This window comes from Dendronephthya gigantea, unplaced genomic scaffold (genome assembly GCF_004324835.1).
Source record: "Dendronephthya gigantea isolate DGI-Jeju-01 unplaced genomic scaffold, DenGig_1.0 000014F, whole genome shotgun sequence".
Classification (NCBI taxonomy): Eukaryota; Metazoa; Cnidaria; class Anthozoa; order Malacalcyonacea; family Nephtheidae; genus Dendronephthya; species Dendronephthya gigantea.
Genome location: NW_021163024.1, coordinates 1273898 through 1297531, shown reverse-complemented (window position 1 = coordinate 1297531; position 23634 = coordinate 1273898). Strand labels below are relative to the sequence as shown.

The 23634-nt window shown below is 34.6% G+C and overlaps 1 protein-coding gene across 1 annotated transcript; it reads right to left on the bottom strand.

Annotated features, from left to right (window-relative positions):
* Positions 1-10333: 10333 nt before the first annotated feature.
* Positions 10334-12692, bottom strand: LOC114519851. The gene is made up of 2 exons (XM_028540033.1): positions 12437-12692; positions 10334-10809 (listed from the first exon to the last, which is right to left on the bottom strand). Exons 1-2 carry the CDS (start codon positions 12620-12622, stop codon positions 10465-10467), a joined length of 531 nt encoding a protein of 176 aa, XP_028395834.1. The 5' UTR covers positions 12623-12692; the 3' UTR covers positions 10334-10464.
* Positions 12693-23634: the final 10942 nt, after the last annotated feature.

Below are 23634 nucleotides of genomic sequence, written 5' to 3'. Positions count from 1 at the left end.
ACCACGTTCAACTAAATATTTAATAATGTCTAATGAGCAATAGTATACAGCCCAGTAGAGAAGTGGCAGGTTATTCTCATCTTTCCATGTGTCATCGACGCCAGCTTCCACTAAAGATTTGACAAGGTCTAATGAGCCATTTAGTAAAGCCCAGTTGAGAAGTGACCAGCCATTATTATCTTTCCAAGTGACATCAGCGCCTTTTTCCACTAAATATTTGACAATGTCTGATGAGCCATATTGTACAACCCAGTGGAGAAGTGGCTGGCCATTTTTATCTTTCCAAGTGACATCAGCGCCTTTTTCCGCTAAATATTTGACAATATCGGATGAGCGAGATTTTACAGCATAGTAGAGAAGTGACCAATTATTATTATCTTTCCAATTGACATCAGCTCCTTTTTCTGCTAAATATTTGACAATGTCTAATGAACGAGATTGTACAGCATAGTAGAGAAGTGACCTGCCGTTATTATCCTTCCAATTGATAGCAGCACCATGTTCCGCTAAATATTTGACAATGTCGGTTGAGCGAAATTGTACAGCCCAGTAGAGAAGTGACCAATTTTTATTATCTTTCCAATTGACATCAGCGCCTTTTTCCGCTAAATATTTGACAATGTCTAATGAGCGAGATTGTACAGCATAGTAGAGAAGTGACCTGCCGTTATTATCTTTCCAATTAACGTTGGCGCCTTGTTCCACTAAATACTTTGTTATTTCGACGGAATTTGACTTTATGGCAAAATAGAGCACTGTTTCACCAAATTTATTTGTACTATTCACGTCTGCTCCATTCCTCACTAAATATTTTACCGTCTCCAGATCATTATCGGTACTTAATTCGCTCGTGAAGACATCCCAAAGACTGGTATTCCTTTTATCACGTGTTTCTATTTCGTTCATTTTTCTCTTTTACGCTCTACAGAAGGTAAATGTACGACGTTTTGCGCGAGAACAAAATATATGTATGGGTAACAACACACTGAATGACCTATGATGAAAGAAAGTTAACTCGAATACATAATTTTTTTTCATTTTTGCATGTAGGAACTTTACGCACACTTTGGTGCTTATTTTAACAAGAAAATGTTTCAAATGTCTTTTGGGAAAAGTAAAAATTTATCGCGTTGTTGTAATGTCCCTAGCATAGCTTTGACGTACAACCGGCATATTACTGATTGATATGAATTAACATGACATTGAACCACAGATACTGTAGATAGGGCCTTTACATATGAAGCACAATTAAGCATCAAATATCTATGTACATAGCCGCTGTCATGAAGACCAATAAGGAAAATACGAGTTTATATAAACTCAACGATCTTTGTATGTTATTTATTTATTAACCCCGTCTACGCAAAAGCAAGGGAATGCAAAAATAGATTGTGAAGCTTTATTATTAAACATGTAAATACGGGAGGATATTTAGATATTCGTCCCCGGCCCCAATCCAAAAACTGGGATATATCCATATCTTCGAGCGAACCGCTTAATTAAATTAGCCGTCCACTTACCATGTAAGTTACATAAACACCCCCTCCCGATCATCGTTCTAGTTACGTCACTGGACTAATCATGTAAATATACCTATCCTCCTCTATTTATATAAGTACAATATTTTTTTAAACTAACTTACATAGTGGTAATTGGACTGATTTAAGCGGTTCCCTCGAAGGTTTTATGTTCTCGTGTCAAAAACAGTTTCTCACTCACATTGCTAAAAAGACGCCTAAGGATTTTTTTACCGTTTTTGAAGTCAACTTTATATTGTTTCATATTCTACGGTAATGTCTAGGAATTGGTTGTGTTCGAATTCGTTGGCATCTGTCCTAGATTTTAGTTATACTGTAGGTAAACATCCGTCCTAGGTACTTCTTGTGAATTTGCGTGAATGAGTAAAAACTGAACATTGACTGGAATGCTGTTCGAAGACATGAATTTGGAGATCATAGAGACCTGTTTGTTAAAAGAACAAGCTTACTACATATTTTTACGGCTCCATGCTGTTTTGCGTGACCAAAGCTCAAAACTGTCAAACGGGTGTACTGACCCGTATGTGTTGACTTCCGAATAATATCAACGCCTGAGGTGGAAAATTTTAAATCTAAGAAATGAATTTTGTTATTCTGATTTCTGAATTGTCTACTGTGAACGTTAGATTTTTGTCGAAAGTGTTCAATTTATTCAGGACCAAAGGGTGTCGTCAACATTCCGGCCATAAAATTCTTTATACTATTCTTTAACAAATCATGACCTTTTAAAGTACATTGAGTATATAAATTATTATAACAAACAAGATTTTGCGGTAAACATTCGGATTTCCCGGCTTTCGCGTGACGTATAGCTCAAGTTTAACTGATCAGATTCTGGAACAGAGTAAAGGCTGGTAATCCAGTGGCGTAGCCAACCTGACAATTTAGTCATGCTATGCTAATATTTTGATGTTCATTGACTGTGAAAACAATGAATTTCTAAAGAAATGAATGATGGCAATAACAGAAAATTTGCATAGCATGGCTAAATAGTCAGCTGGCTACGCCACTGTGGTAATCTATCGTTGCCGGATTGTTGCAATATTCAATAAATATAAATACATATTTAGTAAAACTAATTATATATTGAGCTGTTACATTTATATTCAATCAACCTATTATCAATTCAATTTCAAACACTTTACATTTAATGATTGATAACTACAGGGTGTCTCAAAAAAATCTTAAATATGCAAGACATTAATACAGCTCTAAAACACAATAGATAAGCACCTCTGGGAATGGAAAATGGCTCTTAATCCTTCATAATAATGCTAAAAGTCATTTTAGCTGAACTGTGGCGCAAACCCGAACAATATTAATATTCTTGCATATTTAAGTGGTTGCGGTTTTTTTGAGACACCCTGTATATTCAATTTCAAATATTCAATACATATTCAATAAATTGTGCACTTTTACATTCAATTCTGCACTCCGGCGTGCCAGCGGTCCACAAAGCAGTGGCGAGGTACTTTATTTAAATACCATCTAATCATCGAATAAACAAAATGGCGGCAGAAAATTGAACTGTGTTAAAAAGTGTGAGTAACAAACAAAGGACTTTTTGCAATACATATGGAGGCTATTCATTTTTTAGTTTTCTTGAGTACAAACATTGTAGTATTGTACTTGGTAATACTGTTGTGGATGCTGTTGCATGGAAAAAAAGTTTTTGAAACTTTGTTTTTAATGATACAAATTGACACTGTTTACATTTTTTTTTTAATGCATTTTTGTAATATAGGAACAAAGTCAATTAATATATCATACTGCTTTAGATACTTTATCTATTCATCGAACAATCAATTATATCTGTTTTCGAACCATGCGGGTTTATATTTCATGACTCTCCCTTGTAAAATATATGATTTAAATTTTTGACTCCTTCCCTTTCCAATGGTTCTGATTTTAAATGACGCAATGACCCTACTATCCATATTTGAAAAAGATGTGCAATGCTGCTGGTAGTAAAATGTCACCTACAAATGACCGAGTTTTAACTCCAAGACAGTTTCTGACCAGATATTTTCTGTGTGTTCAAATTTTCCTAAATCAGAAATAATTTTACCAAATTGACCCCCTCCTATTTTCTGTGGGTAGGAATACATACTGAATTTGCTTAATACTATTCTTCTGTTCTGCAATTCCCGCCAAAACAATAATAACGTCATGGCGCAAGGATAACCTGAAAACCCAATAATTTCAAGGTGCTTTCTCAAATATGGCGGGTTTTTGCAGAATTTTTTCATCTTAAATTCTTGATGGAAACTTTCCAAACTTGGTAGAATTTTACCAAAAGTAAAAAATTTTACTGAATCTCGTCACACTGCTCCAAGCTCCACAGCTTATTCCTAAATATCTCTAGAAGGTATGTACCAAAACCGCCTAAAATCGTTGAGCCGTAAAATGGTTGAACTGATTACTGTGATATTGCTTACAATATATAAATATATATATATATATATATATATATATATATATTATAAATATAATATAATATATATATATATATATATATATATATACAACGACAAAAAACTTCACTTACCCTCACTGAATTTCCCTTTCCACAGCGTCTTCGATCTCATTTAGTGTATACCCTTCGTTTATTCACGCCATTTTCATTCTGCATTTTAAAACTAGTCTAATATAGCGCTTATCCCAACTACTTTGTAGACCGCTGGCACACCGGAGTGTACAATTTATTGAATATATATTCAATGTATTGAATGGAATATAAGTTATCAATTATTGAAAGTAAAACTGCTGAATTTATTGAATATGTATTGAATGAATTGAATTGAATGAAAAAGTGTTTCAAATTGAATTGGTAATAGGTTGATTGAATATAAATGTAACAGCTCAATATTTATTTGGTTTTACTAAATATGTATTTATATCTATTGAATATTGCAACAATCCGGCAACCATAGTAATCAGCAACTTGCTTGAGACAAAAAGTTTGTATTTCAATGAGAACGTCTGCTTTACGTTTCGCAAAAAAACTAATCAAAATGAAATGTGGAATCAAAATATTAATAAAGTATTATATAAACACAGGAAAAGATTATCTGAAGAACACTGAAACAGTCCAGGGGCTAGCGGTGAAAGAGGAACAACCCATTGTTTATAATCTTTGAAGTAGTATGTGCCCGCATTTTATTTTAGGCGATGCAATTAATTTTTACTCGTATATGAGCTTGGTATATATGTCATTTTGCAAAGACATGACCTACGATTAAAGGTTTTACATCACTGATCGCTTTAAACTTTGAAAAAAGTTTTGTTGAAAGCGTAATTAGGCGTTTTGATAAAACAAATATCACTTCAAAGGTAAAGCTTTTAGAGTCAACTGGAGCCACTGCATAATAAATATTTGAAAAACGGCATCTGACGTTAAGGATTGACCTTGAGTTGGGGATTTAATTTAAGCCGTATGATGTTTTAAAGGTTCCGCAAAGATTAATTTTTACTTAAACTGTGAAAATTTATAAACTACCTGTCCAATGCAGCGGGAAAGCGGGTGATGCTTACTTGACAGTTATGACTGCATTTGTTTCCAAAAAATAAAAAAATTGTCCCCATTTATTTAAGTCATTTCATGCATAATATAAGCTTAATGTCTGGCTAGCGCTAGCTCAGAAAATATTTGGCTTCGTTTGAAGTAGCGAGGGGTTAGCGCACGCATGTATCTCTAGCATATTTCTTACTCGCTCACACACGTTTGGGTTTCCTTAACGTACGGCTGTATTCATACGGCATTCAGAATTAAAAAGCTCGAAATAACGAAAGCTCGAAATAACGTAGAAAAACTCGCCCTACGGGCTCGTTTTCCCACTGATTATTTCTCGTTCTCCCAAACTCCCACGCGTGTTTCTATAACTGTATAGAAACACGGAAAATGTTTTCTATTTCTTAATTGTGTATCGATCGCGAATGACAAGGTAGTCTTCTACTGAATACCGCGCTCAGTACATCGACGGGAAAAATTCCGATTTAACGACCGACTAAGGTTAGACAGCATCAAGTAGGAACACTAAATTTTGTGTTTTTCAGACAAAGTCTATCGACGAGTTCACGATGTTTCGAGTTCCATTCGGCAACAACCGGTAATCATTGTGATTAGGAATTCATGACTCAAATTTTTCCATCTAAATCGAAATACAGTATTTATACCTTCGTAATGGATTAAAACATAAAACGTTCACGACTTACCAAAGCCGGTAAAGTTCTTCTAAATTGTAACAATCGTTGTTTATAGGCTACAGTGGCAAATAACCAACACGAAGCAAACATATTTCAGTTCGTCATCATCTAAAGTTGAAATTATTTACTCCATGACGCATCAAAATCATTTAAATTATATTTCATGCGATCTAAATAAACATCGGGTTGCCTTTTAGATTGTAAAATCGCGTAAGAATAACAAAAATTAAATGCAAACGCTAATATAAATTGATACTAGTGATGTAATTAAGATATGTCAGTACCCAAGTTTCGGTGTACGTGTATGCATTTGTATGTATATATGAATTGCTGGGTATAATATATATATATTTAGATGAATACAAGCATGTAATATCGATTAAACGATTGGCAAGACAAAGAAATCCCAGGCTTGATTTCTGTCAGATGATGTAAGACATATTAATGTATGTAGCTAACATTGTTTTCTATTGAAACATATCGAGAAATACTGAACTAAGCAAAATTTCATATTGCGTTTCGCCTTAGCGGATCATCTTTGTAATTCAGACTTCGGCATTTTCTAGCCGTATTTATTATCGTTTAGTGATGTATTTGTGTGATCGAAATTCAAACAAAAAACGCTTACCACTTGCCAAGGGTAAAATGCTTCTTAAACGTCAAAGAAAATCACTCCTTTCTGATCATAATAAATGCAATGAGAGTTATATAACCAGCACGAAGCAAACAAACGTTTTCAAAGTTATTCACCCCCTGCTATAAAAAAAAAAGCTTTTAACTGAATCATTGATCCACTGCATTCTAAACACTGATCTAAAAACTAAAACTGGATCACACATCAGGTGAGCATATATATACAATTTAAGCTAACGGCGGCTATCTTGGTGCGAGAAACTTGTATAGAACGACATGGATGATACGAATGGAGAGTTTGTTGTAACGTCCGACTATTTATTTACACTTTACGTAGTGGATCAAATCAGTTACTCCCAGTTAGTCTCAGTACAAATCAGTTAGTCTCTTTTGAATTTGTGTGATTTTCTTTTTTAAATCAACAATCAGTGTGCATGGCGATATAGATGCTGAAAAAAATTATTTTATTAATTCACCCACATATCTATAGTTATCTATATTTTCAGTATAAAATATAATAATATGGATCAGCAACATCCTTTAACTTCTTAGACCCGATGAAAGAATCACCAATCAATTTTACTTTTCCCATTTAGGGCTGAAAGAAAAAAGGTTTGCGTGTGAATATTGTTTGTAGAAATATTTTTTCATATCTTCCAAGTTTTGTTCCCTGGTCATAGTCGAAGTAGCAGAAATAGATATTTCAATTTCATTTGCTACAATAAAATATTTGCGGTACTTAAGAGTCCTAATTACGCCTTGTGTATAGGGGTTAATTGTGATCTAGTTGAATTTATGCAACGGGTTTTTGATTTAGGAACTTACAATTGAGAGAATTCGAATTAGGATCTGATATTTCTAGGTTTTATAAATATATTACTCTCTTCATGAACTTCATGTCCCTTAATTAACGCGATGACGTACATAATTACGTAACTGAAGTGATTCTTGATCGCCATTATTTTCCTTTCGTTGTTGCTGGGATACAAAGCCGTTGCTATGATACAATGCTGTTGCTATGATACAATGCTGTTGCTAAGATATAATGCTGTTGCTGCGATACAATGCTGTTGCTATGATACAATGCTGTTGCTATGATACAATGCTGTTGCTATGATACAATGCTGTTGCTATGATACAATGCTGTTGCTATGATACAATGCTGTTGCTATGATACAATGCTGTTGCTATGATACAATGCTGTTGCTATGATACATTGCTGTCGCTATGATACAATGCTGTTGCTATGATATGAGCCTTGCTTAAAGTTCCGATTGAGAACAAAAACTTTCAGTTGTAAGTTATCACTAATAAAATCTTCCAACATTATTTTAACGCTCACCTTTTTTCTTTTTAGCTATTCATATCCTGGAAGATAAAAATGTAATGGTCTAATTAAGCAGTTATTAGATGTAATCGATCCTGTTTACTTTGATTAAATGGGTGGATAAAAACCCCGGTCTATATTTGAGTGAATGAACTAATTTGAGAGATAACTTCGTTCATAATGATATTTTGATTTCTAGTAGAAAGTCACAATTAATGCAACGAATGGTGATCGGTTTTTCTACTTCTTCATCTAAAACCATGCACTTCATACTCATACACCCCATTTTCTTAGCATCATTGTGAATAAATCACAATTTTTTACCAAGCAGATAATTTTGGTATTATTATAAACGAAATTGTCGATAACGCCATGTAAAATCAAGTCAGCAAAGTAATTAACGCCCAAATTAAAATTGCTTTGGTAATTAGTCTTTGTTGTCAATCAAAATCACCTACCGGACAGAGAAGGGCGAAGATAGTTAAAATCAAGTATTCATACATTCTCGATTCATTTGAGAAGCCATAATTATGAGCAACACAAGCTTGTGTCTAACAAGTTAACTTTAACCGTGGCACGAGAGCGAACATTATGCAGGAATGTGAATTACTTGTGCATAGAATATATGCTCCCTCACCTTACCCCCTCCCTTCCTGAATATATTTAAAATAAAAACTAAATTATAATGCCTCGTTATGTTTTCTAGTCTAAAAACGACAAGTTTTGCACACATTATAACAAGCAAAAGTATTTTTTGAATTATTTAATTAAATTCAAGAGATATGTTGAATTTTGATCAGTAAAATCCGGGGTTTCATTCGGAAATCTGTTTCTTCATAATTCCAGATAGTTAGTCGACGGTGGGTCGTCAAACTATGAAAATAACAACAACATTTAATAAGTAATACATAAAATATAATAATCTATTCTATGGTTTTCTCAATTTTTGTTGGTTAATTTCCTGGCAAATATCTGCGTGTAAAGTATAGTATGAGCATGCGCAATCTTTAGAGCAAGTACAGTAATACTCTGAGCATGCGCACTGTTCTTTAAAACAGAGCTACAGCTAACGACTACGCGAAGCAAGAGCAAGGATTCATAATAATTATAAAAGCTTCAAAATATCTTAAGGAGGTAGATGTGTAGACGTGACTGTGTCTATTTTTTATTCCGTATATTTGCTGTAAGGATGTAGTTTATTTGTGTATATATACCACTTATTAACCGAATTTGAGGTCTGTACTAGAAAAATATCGGACCGAGGTCTTGACAGTACGGTCCGAGCGATAGCGAGGTCCGTACATAAAAGACCGAGGTCTGATATTTTTCCAGTACGGACCGAACGTATTCGGTTAATAAGAGATTTATTATATGGCATACGGTATTTAGTTTATTTATTCATACAATGCGCTGCAGCATTCTTGCCGGCTCTTTCGCCAGCCAGTCGCCAAGCAAGCACTGAAGTGGTTTAATTCTAAAACTTTGTTTTTTACTCGTTGAATAAGAATGATACAGTAATATAAACAACAATCAAAGATGAATAAATATAACATTCACATCTACCAAATAATGCTCTTTTTCGTCCAGTCTCCGTCGATATGTTTCGTGTCAAAAATAAAAGTGCAGGCTTGTTTTTGTTCAAAAATATGAGAGTTGGATCGTTACCACGGCAACGGTCTAATACTGGGGGATTCCAGACCGGCAAAGAACCAATCAGCTCACGCCGTTTTAGTCACGAGACCGCGTGCCATATAAATGATGTTACTTGGTCGTAAGTGACATAGACATAAAATGCTATGAAAGCTATCACACGATCGCCTTTTGAAGGGTTTTTAAAATTGTAAATTTGAATTTTGAACAAATTTTACTACGAAAGCTTGAAAATGATGCGACTTATATGCATGGATACGACTTTGTCAACTGCAACCTCTCGGTGTAAATCAAATTGCCATAGAAGATTAACACGACAAAAAGACAAACGCCAAAACAAAAACGCCAAAGTGAGACTTGAGGTGAGAATCGTAGAAAAATATAATAGGCCAGCAATAAATACAGGGCTACCGCTTTTTCGACCTGTGAGGGCAGAAATATCCAAGTGTTCAGTGTCAATGGCGGTGCGGTTTATTTCTGTGCAATCCAGCGTATTTTCCTACCTCAACAGTACTGGTCATACTGCTTCGCTAGACGAGTTCAAAATTCTACCTTCATGCCCTTTCCCCAAACCAACTTCTTGTTCGCAAAAGCCTTAATTCTCATCTCCAGGTATAAACCTTGTCTAAATAATTATACAGGTTCTGTTCCTCAGCTTCTACTCTGATCCAGTCCACTCTCACACTTGTAAATTTGTTTTTGTTAATAGTTATAATTACCCATATCCTATAATTATGTCATATGTAAGACCAAACGTCAACTTATATTAAATTGTATTGAAAAAATTTGTATTATGGCTGTTCTTCGTATTTTTTGATGGGTATTATATTCTTTATATTCATATTACGATTCCCGCCTGGTTCATCAATTGCAACTATATCTGGGTAGAGAAATTATAGTTTTTTAACATCTTAGCAGTTTTATCAGCCAGTCTTGGTAGATGAAAACACGAGTGGATTTATATTTCTGTATTAGGGTCGATAGTCGCTTTTCCATGTACCAAAAAGCCAGGGATATTTATCTGAAACGCGCAAAATTCCTTTTTAAAAAAAACCCTTAGTCTGGGCTCAAAGTTGTGTGTGTTTTACTGTTAATAACTCAACCAGAAGATCATGGAATGACCAAGGTCCTCCAATCTCCGTTTAAAATTGGTCCTATCAAATCATTCTGCTTGATTTCATCCAAGCAGCGAGCTAGCTGCTCCCGTGAAAACTCTTCTCTACGGTTGAAAATTGATAATATCTTCTCAGCTCGACTGCGGTCATCATAATATCTGTCACAAGATCGAATGTTGCTCCTCTCGGCAGCTGGAATGTTTAATAGACCAGCAAGACAGTTCCAGTCCACAACACGCCGGCTCAGTCTGTACAATTCTCGAGGTGAAAGAGGTGTTGTTACCAATTGTTCTTCCAGAAAACCTTGCGTCTGTGTTGATAATGTAGTTTCAGTTCCATCCTGTGATGAGAAAATATGATAACTAATCATAATCAGAACACACATTTATTTTTTCATATATGAAGTGTCGTACGATACCACTTCATTTCATATCATTCAATACCATTGTTCTATATAAAATATAGATCACTTTACGATAACAGATTGACAGCCTTTTAAAAATTTCATATGATTCAAACATCTATATCTCTATTTAAATCTCTATATCTCTATTCAAATCTCTATATCTTCATTTAAATCTCTATATCTCTATTCAAATCTCTATAGCTCCATTTAAATCTCTATATCTCTATTCAAATCTCTATAGCTCCATTTAAATCTCTATATCTCTATTCAAATCTCTATAGCTCCATTTAAATCTCTATACCTCTATTCAAATCTCTATATCTTCATTTAAATCTCTATATCTCTATTCAAATCTCTATAGCCCCATTTAAATTTCTATATCTCCATTTAAATCTCTATATATTGTACCTTTGCTTAAATCTCTATATCTCTATTCGAATCTCTATATCTTTATTCAAATCTCTATACCTTTTTTTGAATCTCTATATCTCTATTTAAATAACTATATAACTCTATTTGAACCTCTATATCTCTATTCAAATCTTTATACCTCTATTGAAACTCCATATCTCTATTTAAATCTTTATATCTCTATTCAAATCTTTTTATCTCTATTTAAATCTTTGTATCTCTATTTAAATCTCTATATAACTCTATTTGAACCTCTATATCTTTATTCAAATCTCAATACCTCTATTTAAAATCCATATCTCTATTCAAATCCTTATATCTCTATTTAAATCTCTATATATCTGCGTAAACCCTGTATCTTGCAACACTTCCACTTTCTCCACCCGCTGAAGACTGCAGACTGACAGTCGAAAGCTCGTGAAATAATAAATATTTTAACCAGAGAACGTCTATATATTTCTCAATATGATTAACCCTGGTTACGCATCGAATATATTTAAACAAATAGATGTAGTTGGGAAAATGCATCTTCAGGCAATGGCTTGTAGTTAAAAAACCTGCGACAATGCAACACAGGGTCCGGTTGTATCAAGCCCGTTTACTTAAACGTGGATAAGTCAAAATTAAATAACATTCTTATCATCTCTCTTGAATGAGTTAACTTGAATATTATGCACTGAGTATGTATAGTTGTAAACAGTATCTTTGTATTAAGGTCAAAGACATTTATAGTTCGCTTGTTGAATAAAACGATAGTCTTGCTTTCTATTTTGAACTTATCCACCGTTAAAGCTAAATGGGCTTGATACAATCGGCCCTTGATGAAGAACCCAGCTACTTTCGGCAAATATTTAATTATGAATCAAATTTCGATGCGTGTTTTATTAAGTGATACTACCAGAAAAAAAGGTTGAACAGAAAAGAAACTATTCAGTAACATTTTCGAGAATTGAGTTGTGGTATACTAATTTTCGTTCATTGTTACTTCGACAAGAATTTTTCTTATACATTTCAGGCCATAGTATATAACAATCATCAAGGTAAAGCTATATAAAAAATCTTAGACTCATAATTATCTTCAGCGAGAATGAAAGCACTTTAGATATGTATGCATAGCATGAATACAATTATAGCGCTAGAAAACGTTTACCTCATTCTCCATCGGAAGCAGCATGTCTTTCAAATCTTTTCGTCCCAATTCATCCAAACACCTTTTGAAAATACGCCGATCAAACGAGTGGCTTTCATTGAAAAGTAGGAGAACTTGTTCACCTCTTGAAGAAAATTTCGTGCAGTTGAATCTAATCTCTTCGCTTTCATAGTACGGAATATCCATGAGTCCTGCCAGACCGTCCCAGTCAAGCCCAACCTCTCTGCTTATTCGACTTATTTCTTTATGTGTGAGCTTAGTGGCATGACATACAACTGGAAATGCAAGGAAGAAATATTCGTATGAATGCGGAATAATTACAAATGTGAGTATCGAAAATTCTGGTTCATGATTGGTCGAGCCACATCGGTCATTTAACAATTAGTCGGCAAAGGCTAGGCAAGGAAAAGTTGCATAGAAAAAGTTTAAAAGTTTAATCCGGACATTTCAATTTAAAAACAATGTTACGCATACCTTCTGGTAATTGTTCCGTGGTTGAGGCTTGTGCTAAAATTTTGAAAGAAAATGTGGAATAAAGAAATAATAACATGTCACGGAGATAATACGAATCGACATAAATCTGCACTTGTAACGAAGATCAGTAAATACAGTACTGCCCAGTTGAATTTGAACCGAGGTCAGACCGATGTCGAACCGCGATGAGACCTCGGTGGAACCTCGGTCGAAACTCGGACTGACTTACCCTGACATTTTTTAAGAAGATTTCGATATAATTATTGTGTAAATTGTCGTTCTGAGCAGTTACTAATATTCCATTTGGAAACATTTGCGGTCATCTGCGGTTTCTATCGGTCGACCGCAACTGAACCGCGACCAAACCGAACCGCAGTATTAGGTTATTTCTGGACAGTACCGTACTTCAGTAATCTTCGAAAGCGCGGAAAGCAGTTTTTAATGGAATCTTCAGTCTTACTAATCTTAGTTTAATAGTATTACTAGGAAAAGACTTTGAGGTCCACAGGAGAATGTATTTTCAATAGTAAAAACTTTTAAACTAAAAGACTCAGCGCTTGTCGCAAGCATGACATTGCAAAAAATTAAAGAATAAAAGGTAAAATAATGGCGTGGGACTTCTCCCCTTGCACGGCGTTGGCAAAGCCCGAGAAACCTCGTGGTCCCGACGACCTTAGGGGCCCTCGTTTGACATATAATATTACCCTCATGTTTTTCAAGGGTGGTATTTTTGCAATAATATATTCAGAATAATTAAAAGTTACCATTACCAATGGTCTTTTGCCAATTTCTACTTAAAGTTAATCTCCACAGCAAGGTAGTTTCGATTACATCGCTGATCTCAATCCTTCCATTTGCTGGATTATCTATTGTAATTCCTTCAAAATCATCAATCGCATAACCATCAGAATCCAGTTGAGTCTGATCTATCTTGAAAGAGATAGAACTGCCTTCAACTCCTGGAAAATATAAACATATTTGAAAATGACGATCAGTGTGGACACGTTTCAACTCTCCTTTTTCTCCGATGTGGTAACCTCGAACAAAATGATCCTTCAACTGTTCGATATCTTTTTCGTTATTGTCATCAACAAACTCGCTAATCAGAACAACGGCAATGTCAATAGTTCTGAGTGAAGGTTGTCTGCGGTACAATGCGTAGGCACGGCAAACAAAGGAGCAGTTGTAATGGGAAACGACTCGAGCTAACTTTGCCGGCAACGCCAAAATGGCATTATACCAAGAGAAACCGGCAATTTTTAAATTTACCACTCCGTCATTGTCCACGTCATTGTCGATACCATTAGTCACCACTTCCCACACGATCTTTTCGTAAATATCATTGTAAGAGCCATGAAGGATGAAAAGTTGTGCATCGGAGTCAGGCTTTTCGAATGGAATGGTAAGAACTGCTGGTTTTAGGAATTTTAGGCGATGTGGAAAAAATTCAGCAGCACTTAAGAAAGCATCGACGACACCCAAGTCTATTACTGATTTAGGGACGAAATCTTTTTCAGGTTTTGTAGCTATAGTAATTTCTGTGTCCTCGGTCAAGCAACCAGCTTCCAACTGAAGTGTGACGTCGTCTTTCTGGATAACGCCTCCTTTTGGACCAATCAGAGCTGAAATATAATAAGTAAGAATAAATTATTTTGCGCATCGTAAATAATTTTTCGGGCTTGCGCATTGTATCTGCGCACAAGGCATGCTTCGATCGGGAAAGGGGGGGGGGCTAAATTTGCGCGATTTTTGAAGGCGAGAACTTTTCAGGAATTTTATCAACATTGCACTAGTAATTGTTAAGCAGCTTTAGTAGTGACTACCAGTACGTCTACGAGCACGAGATTCGTCATTCTTGATTAATTTCGTACTCGATATCCCTATGACTGTTCAAAATGTAAAAAAAAATTAAGCGTTTCTTTATTTACAACTGGACGACAGTTGTAACACTAAATTGTGTTTCCAACCATCATGCTTTAAGTGTTTAACCCTGCCACCAACTTTTCAAATATCAAAGAAATAAACTCTTCGCTGCTTAGCCGTAGGAGCCTAAAAATTGAGAAGCCATGGGAGCCTAAAAATGTTCGAAAAACAATTCAAAAGTGTTTAATTCATGAGGAATTATACGTGTTTACGTGTTTACTCTCCTTATTCATCCATCTTAAATCGAAGTTAACCCAGGATAAAAAGTTAAACCACCTAGCTAGCACGGTTAATTTTTTTAATTTTAACCCAGGGTTAACGATAACCTGGCTATGAGCAGCACAAATCAATCATGGGTCAGGCATCTTTAACCCTGGGTTAGCGTTAACCACCTTTTGAACAACCAGCCACAGGGGTGTAGTAATAACGTCCACCTTAGGAGCAACGAAATATATTAAAAAAATATACGATATATTTTTATTGTTTAAAGGCCGTTTAAATTACCTTTATCTTTACCACCAAGTTTCAATAAATATTCGACAATCTCGAATGAAAAAAACTCTTCAGCATAGTCCAAAAGTGTTCTACCGTTATCATCTTTCCAATTGACATCAACTCCATGTTCCACTAAATATTTGACAATGTCTAATGAATTGTATTCGACAGCATAGTAGAGAAGTGGTTTCCCGTCACTATCTTTCCAATTCGCATCCATACCTCCTTCTATTAAATAGTTAACAGTATTTAACGACTGATATTTTACAGCATAATAGGAAAGTGGCTTTCCATTATGATCAGTCCAATTAACATCACCACCTTGTTCCACTAAATATTTGAAAATATCTGGTGAGTCGTACTGTACGGCATAGAAGAGAAGAGGTCTGTCGTTTGTGTCTTTCCAACCGACGTCAGCACCATGTTCCACTAAATATTTGACAATTTCCAATGAGTAAGATTGTACAGCATGGCTAAGAGGTGTCGAGCCAAAATTATCTTTCCAATTAACATCAGCACCATGTTCTATTAAATATTTTGTGACTTCTACAAAACCAGATCTTGCAGCAACAAAGAGCACAGTTTTACCGAAATTATTAGTACTGTTTACATCAGCTCCATTTTCGACTAAATCTTTTACACTTTCCAAGTTGACCCTCGTCGAATTTGTGAAAACATCCCAAAGACCAATTCTCTTTTTTGTCTCACATTTTTCTTCTTTGTTTTTTTCATCTGTTTTATCCTCTTTGACTCTATGGAACGTGTATAATAGGAATCTTTGAGGAAACAAATGAAAATTTTAAACCTTTTCCTGAAAATTGTTAAAATTCACGACACATTTATATTCGAATTTGTCCGGATAAATGTTCCAAACTGTAAAAACAGTTGGGATAAAGTAACGTAAGAAAATGTTTGTCCAAATACATGCATTTTAGTGTCTTCGTCACTATTAGTGGATGCTTTTTTAAATCAGTTCTTCAATCTCTGTGATTGTATAATTATTTAGTACAGTATCTCTTTCAATATGTTGAAGACCCGAATTTTTGTATACCTTTGGAGATTTCCACGTATGCTTCTTCTGAAAAAAATTTTATCTTCAAAACAACTGTCATATTCTCGAAGGTCTTCTGAGAAAAGAAGATGGAAGATTACTATCATTACTGCCACACACAATTCTTTAAAGACAGTCTCTCACATTGCGCATTAAAAACGTATCATAAGAAACAATTTAGTTCTAAAGTTGTTAAAAACATTGGCCCATTCATTTTTAAAGCATTGCTATAAATTACAGAGTCATGTTGTACGTGGCATCCCTTTATACATAATAATGGCGGCTATATTGCATTGAATCATTTATATTGTTACATATGAGTTTATGAAGATACTGTTGTTACAACGTTTCGGAGATTAACTCCATCTTCAGATGTTAGGATGCAAAGCGAGAAACGCGCATGCTTAACAAGTGCCTGTAATGTTCAAAATAACTTGATCAAAGTCACAGCGACAGGCGACAATTCATTTTCGTTGAGATCATTTTCAAAAAATATTAATACCTGAAAAAGGAAAATCCAGTTTCAAAGAATCTGGAATGATGGAAGAGTTTTACCAATAAAAATACGTGATGTGTGACATGTGCAAACACATGATAAATTAGGTATTTTTGTATTATGGATATTACCTGAAATAGGCACACTTCGTTTCGAAGATTCTGAAAAGATTGAATGGTTTTATCATTCAAAATAAGTGTTCACGAACATGTGATCGCTACGAATATTTATTGTAGCAATGAAATAACCGAACTTTCTGTGGTCAGCGAGAGATCAGTGAGGTTTGTACAAAAAGATACAAGCAGAAATAAATTTCAAAACGGTCGTGATCTTGATGGTCTCCAACAATATTCTAAAAAATATTATTAATTAAATAAATTAAGATTACAGCAATTACCTGTTCTCTTTGTTGGCAGTTTTTTTTGTGCATCTGAGCGTTGTTCATGAAGTTGCTGCTGTCTTTCGGGAAATGAGTCCAACGGCAAGTCATATTGCGAACCAGATTTTACTAAAAACAGAGTTTTATTTCAAATTCAAAATTTGTATAAATATGGATATGGAAGCACTTGATTTTTCCAGTATTTGAGTAATGCTATGTCATTTTTCCAATTTACATCAGCACCTTGTTCCACTAAATATTTGACAATATCTGATGAGCGATATTGTACAGTCTTGTAGAGAAGTAGCTGATCATTTTTATCTTTCCAAATAAATGCGTTATTCCACATAATAAACTTTTTATTAACCTTGCCTGCTTTGTCTTTACCAAGAAATATCGGAACAAGGTATTTTTCAACAGACCGAGCTCGAAAGGGGAGGTTGTACAAAGAGACACATGCACGCAGGAATACATTTTATACGGTCGTGATCTCGATGGTCTCATATAATATTCTAAAAGCTAATTTTAAATAAATTAAGATTACAGCAATTACCTGTTCTCTTTGTTGTCAGTTTTTTTTGTATCCCTGAGCGTTGTTCATGAAGTTGCTGCAGCTCACTTTCGGGAAATGAGTCCAGCAAAAAATCATATTGCGAACCAGATTTTACTAAAAACAGAACTTGATTTCAAATTCAAAATACGTATAAATACAGATATGGAAGCACTTGATGTTTACAATAGTTGACTAATGCTATGCCATTTTTCCAATTGACATCATCAGCACCTTGTTCCACTAAATGTTTGACAATATCTGATGAGCGATATTGTACAGCCTAGTAGAGAAGTGGCTGATCATTTCTATCTTTGTAAATACATGCGTTATTCTACATAATAAACTTTTTATTAACTCTGATTGCTCGGTCTTTACCGAGAAATATCCGACGGAGTTATTTTTGAACAAACCAAGCCCGAAAAGCAAGGTTTGTACGAAAAGATTTAAGCAGAAATAGCTTTGAAACAGTCGTGATCTTGATGGTCTCAAATAATATTCTAAAAGATAATATTTAATAAATTAAGATTACAGTAATTACCTGTTCTCTTTGTTGGCAGTTTTTTTTGTGTATCTGAGCGTTGTTCATGAAGTTGCTGCTGTCTTTCGGGAAATGAGTCCAACGGAAAGTCATATTGCGCACCAGATTTTACTAAAAACAGAGTTTTATTTCAAATTCAAAACACGACGTATAATTATGGATAAGGAAGCACTTGATTTTTTCAGTAGTTGAGTAATGCTATGTCATTTTTCCAATTTAAATCAGCACCTTGTTCCACTAAATATTTGACAATATCTGATGAGCGATAACTGTACAGTCTAGTAGAGAAGTAGCTGATCATTTTTATCTTTGCAAATAAATGCGTTTTTCCACATAATAAACTTTTTATTAACCTTGCCTGCTTTCTGTTTACCGAGAAATATCGGAACGAGGTATTTTTTAACAGACCGAGCTTAAAAGGGGAGGTTGTACAAAGAGACACATGCAAGCAGGAATACATTTTAAAACGGTCGTGATCTTGATGGTCTCAAACAATATTCTAAAAAATATTATTAATTAAATAAATTAAGATTACAGTAATTACCTGTTCTCTTTGTTGGCATTTTTTTTTGTGTATCTGAGCGTTGTTCATGAAGTTGCTGCTGTCTTTCGGGAAATGAGTCCAACGGCAAGTCATATTGCGAACCAGATTTTACTAAAAACAGAACTTGATTTCAAATTCAAAATACGTATAAATACAGATATGGATCGGAAGCACTTAAAGTTTCAAATAGTTGACTAATGCTATGCCATTTTTCCATATGACATCATTAGCACCTTGTTCTGTGAAGTGGCTGATTATTTTCATTTTTGTAAATACACGCGTTATTCCAGATAATAAACTTTTTATTAACCCTGATTGCACGGTCTTTACGGAGAAATATCGGACGGAGGTATTTTTGAACAGACCAAGCCCGAAAAGCGAGGTTTGTACAATTGTACGAAAAGATTTAAGCAGACAAAAACTTTGAAACGGTCGTGATCTTGATGGTCTCAAATAATATTCTGAAAGATAATATTTAATAAATTAAGATTACAATAATTACCTGTTCTCTTTGTTGGCAGTTTTTTTTGTATATCTGAGCGTTGTTCATGAAGTTGCTGCTTTCTTTCGGGAAATGAGTCCAACGACAAATCATATTGCGCCCCAGATTTTACTAAAAACAAAGTTTTATTTTAAATTCAAAATGTGTATAAATATTGATATGGAAGCACTTGATTTTTCCAGTAGTTGAGTAATGCTATGTCATTTTTCCAATTAACATCAGCACCTTGTTCCACTAAATATTTGACAATATCTGATGAGCGATATTGTACAGTCTAGTAGAGAAGTGGCTGATCATTTTTATTTTTGCAAAAAAATGCGTTATTCCACACAATAAACTTTTTATTAACCTTGCCTGCTTTGTCTTTACCGAGAAATATCGGAACCAGGTATTTTTCAACAGACCGAGCTCGAAAGGGGGGGTTGTATAAAGAGACACATGCAAGCAGGAAAACATTTTAAAACGGTCGTGATCTGGATGGTCTCAAATAATATTCTAAAAGATAATTTTAAATAAATTAAGATTACAGTAAATACCTGTTCTCTTTGTTGTCAGTTTTTTTTGTATCCCTGAGCGTTGTTCATGAAGTTGCTGCAGCTCTCTTTCGGGAAATGAGTCCAGCAAAAAATCATATTGCGAAACAGATTTTACTAAAAACAGAACTTGATTTCAAATTCAAAATAGGTATAAATACAGATATGGAAGCACTTGATGTTTACAATAGTTGACTAATGCTATGCCATTTTTCCAATTGACATCATCAGCACCTTGTTCCACTAAATATTTTACAATGTCTGATGAGCGATATTGTACATCCTAGTATAGAAGTGGTTGATCATTTTTATCTTTGTAAATACATGCCTTATTCAACATAATAAACTTTTTATTAACCCTGATTACTCGGTCTTTACCGAGAAATATCGGACGGAGGTATTTTTGAACAGACCAAGCCCAAAAAGCGAGGTTTGTACAATTGTACGAAAAGATTTAAGCAGAAATAGCTTTGAAACGGTCGTGATCTTGATGGTCTCAAATAATATTCTAAAAGATAATATTTAATAAATTAAGATTACAGTAATTACCTGTTCTCTTTGTTGGCAGTTTTTTTTGTGTTGTATCTGAGCGTTGTTCATGAAGTTGCTGCTGTCTTTCGGGAAATGAGTCCAACGACAAATCATATTGCGCACCAGATTTTACTAAAAACAAAGTTTTATTTCAAATTCAAAACACGTATAATTATGGATATGGAAGCACTTGATTTTTTCAGTAGTTGAGTAATGCTATGTCATTTTTCCAATTTAAATCAGCACCTTGTTCCACTAAATATTTGACAATATCTGATGAGCGATATTGTACAGTCTAGTAGAGAAGTAGCTGATCATTTTTATCTTTGCAAATAAATGCGTTTTTCCACATAATAAACTTTTTATTAACCTTGCCTGCTTTGTCTTTACCGAGAAATATCGGAACGAGGTATTTTTTAAAAGACCGAGCTTGAAAGGGGAGGTTGTACAAAGAGACACATGCAAGCAGGAATACATTTTAAAACGGTCGTGATCTTGATGGTCTCAAATAATATTCTAAAAGCTAATTTTAAATAAATTAAGATTACAGTAATTACCTGTTCTCTTTGTTGGCAGTGTTTTTTGTGTATCTGAGCGTTGTTCATGAAGTTGCTGCAGCTCTCTTTCGGGAAATGAGTCCAGCAAAAAATCATATTGCGAACCAGATTTTACTAAAAACAGAACTTGATTTCAAATTCAAAATACGTAAAAAAACAAATATGGACGCAATTGATGTTTACAATAGTTGACTAATGCTATGCCATTTTTCCAATTGACATCATCAGCACCTTGTTTCACCTAATTTAATATTTGACAATATCATAGGAGAGGTATTGTAAAGCTTAGTAGAGAAGTGGCTGGTGATTTTTGGACCAGGAATTGGTGCCTAAAGGCTCTGTTACACGGTGCAATTTTTCTTGCAACTTGGAATGCAATTCTGCTTTTGAGAGATGTAAATTTTGCAACCACCGAACTTTTGTTTTTATTACAATCCATGGCTTTCCTTACACTTACATTTTGAAGCCTCTTCACTAATTTACATCTCTCAAAAGTAGAGTTGCATTGCAAGTTGCAAGAAAAATTGCACCGTGTAACATGGCCTTAACCGTTGTTAATTTTTTTCTTCTTCTTCTTCTTCTTGCTGTTGTTGTTAGGGGGCGACGCTCTTTAAAAAAACCCTAAGGCTCTAGCATCACTTGTTTGATCGGAATGAAACTTGGCACAAATATTCTAAGCAATATTCCGCATCGATTGACGGAGTTCGAATTTTTACTTTTGACCTTTGAAGCAAGTTACAAGCAATTCTTGACTATATGTGCAGCAAATAATGTATACATATCATTAATATTCAGCCTATATATAAGTAAACGCAAACGATTAGAAATACATTGTCCTCTCCATTGTTATAAATACAATGCAGTTCAGAAATTAAACTCGGTTACGCAGTTCCTGGTCCACTATAGTACGATCGTACTTGTTATCTTTGGAAATACATGCATTATTCCATATGATAAATTTTTTATTACCCTTGCTTGCTCGGTCTTTACCAAGAAATATCGGACCGAGGTATTTTGGAACAGACCAAGCTCGAAGAGCGAGGTTTGTACAAAAAGATCATGGTCCTCGCCCTCGGTGAATAAGAAGTTAATAATACCGAAAATAAAAGTTTGTTTAATAAAATAATATAAAAAGAATAGACAAATAAATGAGGTATTGTCCAGTCTGGTCTGCACATCGGCTTTGTTATAAAAAAGGATTTGAGCGCTTGTTTATAACTTATGGTTCGAAATCACATTAAACAATTGCATTGTAGGCACATCGGCATGTAAAATTGAATGTAAACAAAGTTACAAGACGACAATACATTTTCGTCGAGGTCATTTTAATAAAGTATTAGTACGAGAAAAAAGCAAACTGAAAATTGTTAAAGATATGTATATAGAAGAGTGTTAACAATTAAAATACGTTAGGATGAAGAAAAAGTGGAAACACGTGATAAAAGTCTGAAATAGATAAATATTAAAATGTGAAATAGGTATTATTGTAATATGGATATATTACCTGAAATAGGCACATATCGTTTCGAGGATTCTGAAAAGATAGAATGATATTAACATTTTAAATAAGTGTTCACTCCTATCGCTCTGTATCAGTTCATAAACAGTTTTGCAAAGAAAAGAAGAAATTACCATTTTGGGGTTTTCGAATAACGTCCAATTGCTTCAATTTTCCTGATTCCGAAAGGTCTTTAGCAGCACAACGTTCCTCTAAATATTTGACAATATCTATTGAGCGAGATTGTTCAGCCCATAAGAGAAGTGGCCGGTCATCTTTATCTTTCCAACTGACATCAGCACCACGTTCCACTAAATATTTGACAATGTCTAATGAGCGATATCGTACAGCCCAGAACAGAAGAGGCTGGCCATTTTTATCTTTCCAAGTGACATCAGCGCCATTTTTCTCTAAATATTTTACAATGTCTAATGAGCGATATTGTACAGCCCAGTAGAGAAGTGGCCGGTCATCTTTATCTTTCCAAGTGACATCGGCCCCGTGTTCCACTAAATATTTGACAATGTCTAATGAGCCATATCGTACAGCCCAGTAGAGAAGAGGCTGGCCATTTTTATCTTTCCAACTGACATCAGCCCTATGTTGTAATAAATATTTGACAATGTCTAATGAGTGAAATTGTACAGCATAGTAGAGAAGTGGCTTGTCATTTTCATCTTTCCAATTGACATCAGCACCGCGTTCCACTAAATATTTGACAATTTCCAATGAGCGAGATTGTACAGCAAGGCTAAGAGGTGTTGAGCCAAAATCACTTTTCCAACTAACACCAGCGCCGTGGTCAACTAAATATTTTGTGACTTCTACAAGACCAGATCTTACAGCAACAAAGAGCACAGTTTCACCGAATTCATTACTACAATTAACATCAGCTCCATTTTCTACCAACTTCCGTACAACATTCAAGTTGACACTCGATGAACTTTTGAACACATCCCAAAGACCAGTTCTCTTTCCTGTGTTATCTTTTCCTTTTTTGTTCTCTTGATCCATTTTGATCCCTTCAAATCTATAGAACAAAAGCAATAGAAATTTGTGAGAGAACAAAATGACCATACTCAAGGTGTTTAAAAAAAAATGCACCTTAATAATTCCCAGGGTCT